At 42.4% G+C, this 10958-nt stretch overlaps 1 protein-coding gene across 1 annotated transcript; it reads left to right on the forward strand.

Annotated features, from left to right (window-relative positions):
* The first annotated feature begins 9304 nt into the window (after positions 1-9304).
* Positions 9305-10370, forward strand: LOC123842478 (centromere protein H). The gene has a single exon (XM_045871790.3). It carries the CDS (start codon positions 9318-9320, stop codon positions 10059-10061), a length of 744 nt encoding a protein of 247 aa, XP_045727746.1. The 5' UTR covers positions 9305-9317; the 3' UTR covers positions 10062-10370.
* The last annotated feature ends 588 nt before the right edge of the window (positions 10371-10958 follow it).

Consider the following 10958-nt stretch of genomic DNA (forward strand, 5'->3'; position numbering starts at 1 on the left):
GGCCCCCAAGTAGGGGCAGCTTGAGGGAGGCCTTTGCTGACTTGCCTTAAAGTCTAGGGATGCAACCCATGCATTCCAGATAGTTATGTTAGCTGCCTGTTACAGAAATGGATCTTGGTGAGATGAGAAGCATGGGGGGAGAAGCAAGGGGAATTCATTTCAGACACAGTGGGATGTTTAAGTGGAAGGGTCCTAGAGGCAGCCGACGGTGCTGCCAGGGGAGAGAGAGATTTGGAAGCCACCAGCCAGGAGGTGGTTGGTGGAGCCGTGGAGTGGATAAGCCCATTAGGGAAATATGCTGAGTGAGGGGACAGACTCCTACATGAGCCAAAGCCAGGGCGGCAGGAGCCGAGGTACAGGGAGCCGGGGTGCAGGGTGCAGCAATGAAGGGGAGCAGATAATTCTGTGTAACATGTGTAGATAATTTCAAAACAGTAACAAAAACTGACTATTGTCAGACAGCTGTTTAGCAAAATGATTCAGGTACAGGTGATTCTAAACAGTACCAGGGATAAAATTCTTCCTTCTGCTGGGGCAGACGACTCCCACCGCCCCATCCTTGGTACTCACCACCTGTGTCTCCTTGCACCTGTTCACTCCTTGCTTGGAGAATGACTTCCCACATGGCGCACCACTCTCCAGGTGTGCTCTGACCAAGTGCTGGGCCTGAGTTTGCTGGAAAGGCTTGAGCAGAATTACAACATGACAATCTCAGGAAGAAAGAAGACAAGACCTTCTAGAAATGGGGAGAGGTTCCTGCATCCAGATCCAGTCATGCCTGACGATTTCCCTAAAATGTTCCTTTAAGAAACCATCAAATTCCTTCTTGTGGGGCGCCTGGGTGGCTCAGTCGGTTAAGCGACTGCCTTCGGCTCAGGTCATGATCCTGGAGTCCCGGGATCGAGTCCTGCATCGGGCTCCCTGCTCGGCGGGGAGTCTGCTTCTCCCTCTGACCCTCCTCCCTCTCATGCTCTCTGTCTCTCATTCTCTCTCTCTCAAATAAACAAAATCTTAAAAAAAAAAAAAAAATTCCTTCTTGTGCCTAGTTTGATTTGGGTTTTTGTCACCTGCAACAGAAAGAATTCCAGTTATATAAATACCATATTAGTAACTATAGGTACAGGAAATTGCAAAAGCATTTGGTTGTACACAGGTGTTTTGCTTTTCCCCTAGTGATGGGGACAGAGGCTGTGGTTTCTAGGTTTTTCCTGGGTTTGGTCACCCCTGATCCACTAAGCAAACAGACACACTGGCAGGTCACAGAAACACCTTTCTGTATACACCAGCACTCAGTAAAAAGCTGCTTGGACCCCATCCAACGCAATTATTTACAGAAGCTCCCGAAGCACGTAATTATAGGGCCGCAGTGCTGGGACCTGCGCCGTGAGGGCAGCTCCCGAGTGTAACACAAAAGAGCACTGAACTAGTCGAACCTGAACTTAGGGTTTTAAAAAAAGTCCATTGCATAAGCTTCAAGTGAGGAGATCTGAATCAACAGCATTTTACATGAGAAAGCGCTGAAGATAAAATTTTTAAAAGAAACAGAAGAAGCTGTCTTAGGGTTTTTAATTTATCCCAGGCCCAACACTAACCAGTAGTTGACATGGTGACTAAAAAATTAAACTTTTCTTCTTAAGTAGAAAGATAATTCCAGCTCTTTCAGGCTTACAGGGTCCTTATAGCTTGTAGATGCTCTCTTCTGCCTGTATCTTGGTCTTCTGTGTGTGTTTGTCCTAATTTCTCGTTCTTATAAGGACAGCAGTTGTATTAGATTAGGGTGCGACACTAGTGACCTCATTTAACCTTAATTACCTCTTTAAAGGCCCTATCTCGGGGCACCTGGGTGGCTCAGTCATTAAGCTGCCTTTGGCTCAGGTCATGATCCCAGGGTCCTGGGATCGAGCCCCGCATCGGGCTCCCTGCTCAGCTGGGAGTCTGCTTCCCCCTCTCCCTCTCCCCCTGCTTGTGTTCCCTCTCTCGCTGTGTCTCTGTCTGTCAAATAAATAAATAAATAAAATCTTAAAAAAAAAAGATCCTATCTCCAAATATGGTCACATTCTGAGGTATTGGGGGTTAGGAATTCAACATATAAATTGGTCAGTCGGAGGGCACAATTCAGCCCATAACAGGTTGCTTCTGCCACGTGGCTATTCTGAATACTCTTGCTATGAACATATACAGACATTTATTTGAATCTCTTGAGTATAAATGCTAGAGCATATGGTAATTTTATGTTTAATTTTTTGAGGAACTGCCATGCTGTTTTTCACAGCAGCTGTACCATTATATGTTCTCACCAGCAATGCCCAGGGGTCCAGTTTTTCCACATCCTTGTCTCACTTGTTATGTTATGTGTTGTTTTGTTTATAATAGCCATTCGTCTTTATGGGTGCAAAATGGTATCTCATTGTGTTTTTTTTTATTATTATTTATTTATTTGAGAGAGAGAGAATGAGAGACAGAGAGCATGAGAGGGAGGAGGGTCAGAGGGAGAAGCAGACTCCCCGCCAAGCAGGGAGCCCAATGCGGGACTCAATCCCAGGACTCCAGGATCATGACCTGAGCCGAAGGCAGTCGCTTAACCAACTGAGCCACCCAGGCGCCCCTGTGTTTTTTTTTTTTTTTAAAGATTTATCTATTCATTTATTTGAGAGAGAGAGAGATTGAGAGGCAGCAAGCATGAGTGGGAGGGGCAAAGGAAGAGGGAGAGAGAATCTCAAGCAGACTCCACAATGAGTGCAGAACCCAATGTGGGATTAGATCTCATGACCCTGAGCTGAAACGAAGAGTCAGGCAATTAACCGACTGTGCCACCCAGGCACTCCTCTCATTATGATTTTGATTTGCATTTTCCTAATGATTAGTGATATTAAACACCTTTTATGTGCTTACTGGTTATTTGTGTATTTTCTTTGGAGAAATGTCTACTCGAGTCCTTTGCCCACTTTTATACATTTTTAAAGAAATCTTACTGGGGCTCCTGGGTGGCTCAGTTGGTTGAGCATCTGACTCTTGATTTCAGCTCAGGTCATGCTCCAGGGGTTGTGGGATCAAGCCCCACAGCTGGCTCCATGCTTGGTGCAGAGTCTGTTTGTACCTCTCCCTCCCCCATCCCTTCCTCTCAGCCCCTATCCCTGCACGTGTGCACACACACTGTCTCTAATAAATGAATAAAATCTTTAAAGAAATACCATTCTTGGGGCATCTGGGTGACTCAGTCAGTTGGGCAACTGACTCTTGGTTTTGGTTCAGGTCATGATCTCATGGGTCATGGGGTCTGGGCTCAATGGGGAGTCTGCTTGAAGATTCTCTCCCTCTGCCCTTCCCTTCACTCACACGCATGTGCGCGCGCACTCTCTCTCTTTCAAATAAATAAATCTTTTTTAAAAAACACCGTTCTTTAGCTTAAATTCAAATACCATGGAGCAGTCTCCCTGACCGCCCCTCTATTTAAAGCTGCCCCCACCAGTTACTCTCATTGGTATGATTTGTTTCCTTACCATAATTCATAATTATCTTCTTCCTTCATGTGTTCCCTTGTTTTACTAGAAGAGAAACACCGTAATTCATCTCAACACAACAATACAGGCCACCACCACCACTGGATGAGAGTTGGTACGAAAGATAAGCCCTTTCACCTTTGTAGGTGGAGAGCAAGGTGACTCAGTGAGAAAAGCAGAGCAGGAAACCTGGTGGGTGGCTGGAGGGCAGCAGGAGGGCATTCTGTGAAGGCATTCGGTGACTCCGAGGCTACCAAAGACAGACTTCCTTTAAGTCAGACTTTGACACCTTCCAGCCCTTGTGGGCTTCTGGCTGGGATCATCTACCCGCCCGGTTGTTCTCCTTATCAATGTTGCCTGAGTTCTGAGAGTTGCTGTGTGAAAATTGTCTCAGTCTCAGGGATAACTCTGGGGACTTGGGGTTTTTGAAGAACTACTAACAATGGTTAGTGTTTTCATTCATAAACAGAAAATGGGATTTAATTTGATTTTCTTCCTTCTGAACTGTGCATGCCAAGTCTTCAGAGATTCAGGCTCACTGCTAAAAAAAAAAAAAGATAAAAAAGTTTTACTCCTCAAAGTTGGGAGCAAGAGGTATAAAAAGCAAAATTGTGATGGAGTCTAAGAAGTACTATTTTATTATCATTTCCTTAATTTTTTTAAAAAACCTTAAATTCTAAGAAAAAAATGCTGTGTTTTAATCAGAAAACAGGCCCCCTGGAAACAGCTGTGGAAAGGGCTGAATTGAGAGGGGTGAAGAAAGACAGCTTCACTCCAGATGTGAATCTCTCAATGCGTGAAATGGGTAAAATTACTACAGGGCAACAAGACATGATAGCTTATTTATTTAATTGAGTCGAGAGGATCATAATTTTCTTTAAGCCTCTGAGCAAAATCTAATCTATTCTAGCACTCAAGAATAATACTCAAAGAAGCCACAGGGCAGAAAACAGTCCTGGAATGAGAACGGGGTCCTCTGCTTACTGGGCTGGTGGAGCGCAGGGCAAGGGGAAGGTTGGGGCAGCCTCCGATGATCCTTGTTCTCTACCTCTCGGCTTCATTCTCTTCCTGGCTCCGGGTCTCAGCGGCAGGACCTGCCCAGCCTCCACCACCCTTGCTCCTTGTCCTCTAGCATCAGGTAGGTTCAGCCAGTGGGAAACACTAGCAGAGGCCTGGGAGGTGGAGCGGGGGAGAGGTCAGGTGTTTATACTGCCTCCTCCTCTCCCCACTGTGGTTTGTTCCTCCATGGCCGTGATTCTCAAAGACTGGGCATCACATCAGCAACAACTGCACGACCGGGAGCTGGTTAAAAATGCAAGTTCTTGGCCCCTTGGTTCCAGGCGAACTCAGCAGTCTGTATTTTAACAAGCCCTTCAAGGTGATTTTGATTGTCTCTAAAGTTTGAGAGCTGCTGATGTATGGCCACAGTTCCTGGTGGGCAGACCTTCTTCTGCAGTCCCTGTGTTTACTAGACTCCAGTAACTCTGTCCCCTTCCTCTGTCCTTCAGGTATGGAGGTAGAAAGGGCTTCTCTGCACAGCTAGTACCTCCGTAGCTCTTGTCAGTTACCTTCTGCCTGCCTGTTAGTGCCTTTGTAAAATCTCTGCAGTAAAATCGTTTGAGTGCACTGCCCATCTCCAGCTGGGAATGTGACTAATGCCCAGAGACACCAACTGTGGGCAAAGGCTGGAAAGCAAAGTGTCCACGGATAACACTAGCGTGGTCAGATCAGGACAGCGGAGCAGGGATGCACGGGAGTGAGCCTCTACCTCGTGCCAGGCGTTTACCCATTTAATGCACACAAGCGTCCTAGAGGTAGGTATCTTTTGTGTTTGACTGAGTCAACTGAGGCTAATAGGGAGGATGGCTGTGTGCCTGGACAATGCTCATATAGAATAGAAACCCTCAATGGCCCAAGAGAGGAGCTGTGTTATGGGGATATCAGAGGAAGAAGGGGGGACTCCTAGGTGGGATCAAGGTGCTCTCTTTCCTTCTTGCCTGGGCGTGTCTTCCTGGCAGTTATAGCTTCTAATATCATGGTAACTATTGTGAGATGGAGTGATCACACACAAAAGCCCCACCCTGTGGTTTCTCTGCTTGTCTTGTCTACGGGGCTCAGTCCTGCATCACGGCTTCTTAACACTGCTCTTCCCCACCCCAGGAGGTGTTGTAGAAATCTAAAACAAGTAGGTTCAGAAATCTAAATGTTTTAGAAATCTTAGTCAAATAGGGATCCGCTTGCCTGGCACAGTGTTTGGAGATCTGCTGGAAAGGTTAGGGATGCTAAATATCTTACAAAGCCCGGGATAGTCTGGCTCAGTGGAAAACTGCACATGACTCTAAGGTGCCCTGCCTGACCTTCAAGTCAGTGAAAAACTTCTTTATAATGCTCTGAGCTGAAAACCTCATCCTGTTTTATATGTAAACACAAAAGTATTTTCTGCTCGATTTTAATAAACACTGAATTTTCCAGGGGTGCAACTATTGTGTAAATCAAAGAAGAATGTAGTTTGTTTTGTTTGGAACTTTGCCAAGGTTGTGGAAGGTGTTGGAAATCATGTCACTGTTGGCAACACTGTTGGACTTGATGCTCAATTCACCTTGCCTTAATGATCTACGTTTACAACTGCTGCACTCGTATTTATTTAACCCTGATTTTTAAATGCCAAAAATAGAAAAAGTGTTGACAGTATGTATGTTTTAAAGCAAACACAGCAGAGATTATGCCCATTTGCTAAGGAGAAGTGGGCAGTGAAGTGATAATTGGAGGATGAGCGCTTGGGAACTCTTTTAGGTAGAGAGGTTAAGGAATCCTTTCTGTGGAGGCGATGGATGCTGAAGCTGAAGGAGCACCAAGACCCAGCTGTGCAAAGGTCCTGCGGTCGAAACAGCTGGGCATGTCGTAGAAGTTGTCAAAACACCATGTACCCAGAGCACAAGTGAGCAATGGGAGAGAGCAGCAAGGATCAAGGCTTGAGAAGTGAAAAGGGGCCTTGAAACCACAGTAGGGATTTTTTTTCTCTGAGTAGTTACTGAGAGGTATAAAGCAGAAGGTGACCTGGCCCGAATGATCTTTTAAGAAGATGAGGCTGCTGGCCTGGGCCAGGGAAAGTACAGGATGAGCCTGGAATATTTTGCAGTGCCAGAAGGCAGAGAAGTATTTAGGAAGAGATGGGGAGTGTTTCAAAAGGCAAAGGAGCCAATTGAAAGAGCTCCCAATGACCAAATCTAGGACAATTGATACAATAAAATAAAGAGTGATAATATGAATTATATCTCATAGAATAAAATAAATAGGGGCGCCTGGGTGGCTCAGTCATTAAGCGTCTGCCTTCGGCTCAGGTCATGGTCCCAGAGTCCTGGGATCGAGCCCCACATCAGGCTCCCTGCGTGGCGGGAAGCCTGCTTCTCCCTCTCCCACTCCCCCTGCTTGTGTTCCTGCTCTCGCTGTCTCTCTCTCTGTCAAATAAATAAATAAAAATCTTTTTTCTTAATTTTTTAAAATTATTTTATTTATTTATTTGAGAGAGAGAGATTGAGAGACAGAAAGCATGAGAGGCAGGAGGGGCAGAGGGAGAAGCAGACTCCCCGCCGAGCAGGGAGCCCGATGCGGGACTCGATCCCGGGACTCCAGGATCATGACCTGGGCCGAAGGCAGTCGCTTAACCAACTGAGCCACCCAGGCGCCCAATAAAAATCTTTTTTAAAAAAAAAGATAGGGGCGCCTGGGTGGCTCAGTCGTTAAGTGTCTGCCTTCGGCTCAGGTCATGATCCCAGGGTCCTGGGATCGAGCCCCGCATCGGGCTCCCTGCTCGGCGGGAAGCCTGCTTCTCCCTCTCCCACTCCCCCTGCTTGTGTTCCTGCTCTCGCTATCTTTCTCTCTGTCAAATAAATAAATAAAATCTTAAAAAAAAAAGAATAAAATAAATACCCATGTATAATAAATAAATAAATAAATAAACAAACAAACAAATAAATAAATAAATAAAACGAACAGCTCTTCCTTACAGGAGATTAATTAATTAACATAGAAGAAATGATGGATGTAGAAAATCATCATTTGACAAACTCCATAGTAATAATCTGTGCACACAAGAATCATCAACCAATACTAAATTTAGTGGGCAAAAGCATGATAAGAAAGAGGACTGTTTGCATAGTCTCATAGTATCTCCCACAGGATTCTTTGTACAAAGGGAAAACTCGTGAATTTATGGAGGAGAAACCTGGAGACACCCCCTTAACCAAGTGATCACTAGTAATGGAAAAATCTACACCATGTGCTTTCTGATAAGATGACCAAGAAGAGCACACAACAACACCACTTCTGTGGTGTTCTTGCCAAAAATGCATAACTTGAAATTAATCATGAATGAACATCAGATAAATCAAAATAGAGAGGCATTCTACAAAATAACTAGCCTGTATTCTTGAAAGGTGTCAAGGTTATAAAAGACACAGAAAGACGGAGGAACTCTCTATAATTGGTGGAGACTAAGGAGGCAAGACAACTAAATGTAATATGGGTCCTGGATTGGATTCTGAAGCAGAAAAAGGACAGTGATGGGACACCTAGTGTAATTTAAGTAAGGTCTGTAGATTAGCTAATAGGATAGTATAAATTTCTTGGTGTTGGTGTTGATTATTCTATGGTTACATAGATGGGGAAGCTTGGTGAAGGGTACATGGGAATCTTTGTACTATTTTTGCAACTTTTTAATGAGCATGGAATTATTATAAAATAAGTTAGACACATCATAAATAAATACATTTAAAAAACCCCCCTCACATACATGTGCATGCACACACATATATACAAATTGGGTTGGCTGCTGTGTGAAGAATGGGTTATAGTGGGCAAGAATGAGGGCAGGAAAACCAATTAGGAGGCTTTTGCAAGTGAATAAAAGATTATATGTATATATATGTACACATACACACACACACTATATAACATAATATAGTAGTCTACTATATAGTAGTATACTATAGTATAGTAGTATACTATAGTATAGTAGTATATATGTATGCTATATATACTATATAACATAAATGTATATATATAATTATATATTATTATATATAATCTCCTTATGCCAGTTACTACATTATCTTGATTACTATAGCTTTGTAGTAGGTTTTAAAATTGGGGAGTGTGAATCCTCCAACTAAAATTTATTTTAAGGACAAAGCCAACAAAGACTTATTTATGAATTTGATAGGCAGTATGGAAATATTACAACCTTTGGGACTTTTTTGGAAACTTTGCCCTTTGGAAACTGTGTTGGCCAAAAAAGACCCTATCTTCTTCCTGGTGGCTCTTTGGGGGTCACAGGAGATCAGCCATTTCCTCTAGGTGGATGATCCTGAGGAGGGTCACCTTTGCAGGCAGCCAGCATGGAGAAATTACAGATCTTGTTTCCCTGTTGTTTAGAGAGCTTAACAGGAGAGAACAAGTGCTGTGTAATATTGCAGTGTTGCCCAGTTGTTGCTAGAAACCAATCCCAGGGAACAATGCATGGCAGTTCTGTGTTGTGGATTTAAGTGGAGCTACTCTGTTCGGTATGGTAGTCCCTAGTTGTATGTAACTACTGAGCACCTAAAATGTGGTTAGTACAACTGAAGAACTGAATTTTAATTTCATTTAATTTCAATTTATATTTAAAAACCGAAACTTGGCTCAATTATTAGAAAACGTTTAAGTATATTTAGAAGAATTTGAGTATATGATTTACTTTTTCAACTGTGAGTTTCATAAAATATAGAGATCAAGTATTTCTGATAAAAATTGATCATGAGGCACCGGAGGAATTGGAGAATGGAGAAGCAACCCAGAGAGCAAGCGGTCACCGAGCCCGCGGACTCCGGAGCGGGAGGCGAGGAAGGCGGGTCACCACAGGTCACCGGCGCCCAGACGGCGCGTCCCGAGGACCGCTTGACCCTGCTGCTCAGGCTGAGAGCACAGACAAAACAACAACTCTTGGAATATAAATCAGTAGTTGATGCAAATGAAGAAAAAACTCCAGAACAAATCATGCAAGATAAGGAAATTGAAGCTAAAATTGAAGACCTGGAAAATGAAATTGAAGATGTGAAAATTGCTTTTGAAATAAAAAAGCTTGCATTAGACAGGATGCAACTTTCGACTGCACTTAAAAAAAACCTGGAGAAGATTAACCCCAAGACTAGTGTGCTCATGGATAACATGAAACACGTATTAAAGCTAAACAAATTAATAATGAAATCACAACAGGAATCTTGGGATTTGGAGGAAAAACTACTTGATGTTAGAAAGAAGAGATTACAATTAAAACAAGCTTCAGAAAGTAAGCTTTTAGAAATACAGACTGAAAAGAACAAACAGAAAGATGATTTGGCCAGTATGGAAAATTCAGACAAGATAAAGACCATACAACAAAACCTGCAGATGGAGATACAAATTACGACAGTTATTCAACATGTGTTTCAGAACCTCATTTTAGGAAGTAAAGCCAATTGGGCAGAGGATTCTGCCTTTAAGGAAACTGTTCTACAGCTTGAGAAGAATCTCACCATGATGTAATAAGAATTCTGTTTTGTTATTTTTTGTTTCAGTCTTTAATATGTCATTTAAATAGCAAATTTAAAGTAAAATTTTTATTTAGTGTTTTTGGAACTAATATTGCAAAGTTTTTGTAGCTTAACACTATAACATGGAATTTGTTCTTTCAACTATGTTAATTAAAGTGACTGGCATTCTCTAAAAGAATCTGAAAGTCTTAGCCTTGCAAGGGCCCCGAAAGACATCTAATCTAGCTTTCCACTGAATGTGGACACTTTTTCTACAACATTTCTGGCCGTCCCAACTCTTATTTGGAATACTTCTTTTTTTCTTTTTCTTTCCTTTTTTCATTTCTCTTTCCTCCTTCCTCCCTCCCTCCCTTTCTCCCTTTCTTTCTTTTCTTTTCTTTTCTTTTCTTTTCTTTCTTTCTTTCTTTCTTTCTTTCTTTCTTTCTTTCTTTCTTTCTTTCTTTCTTTCTTTCTTGTTTCAAGTTTTTATTTAAATTCCAGTTAGTTAACATATAGTGTAATATTAGTTTCAGGAGTAGAATTTAGTGATTCATCACTTACATATAACACCCCAGTGCTAATCACAAGTGTCCTCAATACCCTTCACCCATTTAACCCATCCCTCCACCCCCATTATTTGGAATACTTCTGTGCATTTGTCAGTCAACTAAAATATTAGAAAAATTAGAAAAGGGTATCCACATCCTGATGTGTTTTCAACTATCAGTTGTTTTTTATTGAAATAAATCTCATTTTAGTTTTATCTCAAAAAAAAAATTGATCATGAGATTTTCAGGTTGAGATGTGCTGTGTGAAATATCCATCAGATTTAAAAGACTTAGAATGAAAAAGGAGTACAGAATATTTCACTGATAATTTTACATTGCTTACATATTGAGTTGATAATTTG

This window comes from Mirounga angustirostris, unplaced genomic scaffold (genome assembly GCF_029215605.1).
Source record: "Mirounga angustirostris isolate CCGP_5_RB_7025 unplaced genomic scaffold, mMirAng1.0.hap1 SCAF_1, whole genome shotgun sequence".
Taxonomy (NCBI): Eukaryota; Metazoa; Chordata; class Mammalia; order Carnivora; family Phocidae; genus Mirounga; species Mirounga angustirostris.

What these genes read in the sequence shown, in the direction of transcription:
- LOC123842478 (XM_045871790.3), top strand. Translation starts at nt 9,318, where the DNA reads ATGGAGAAGCAACCCAGAGAGCAAGCGGTCACCGAGCCCGCGGACTCC.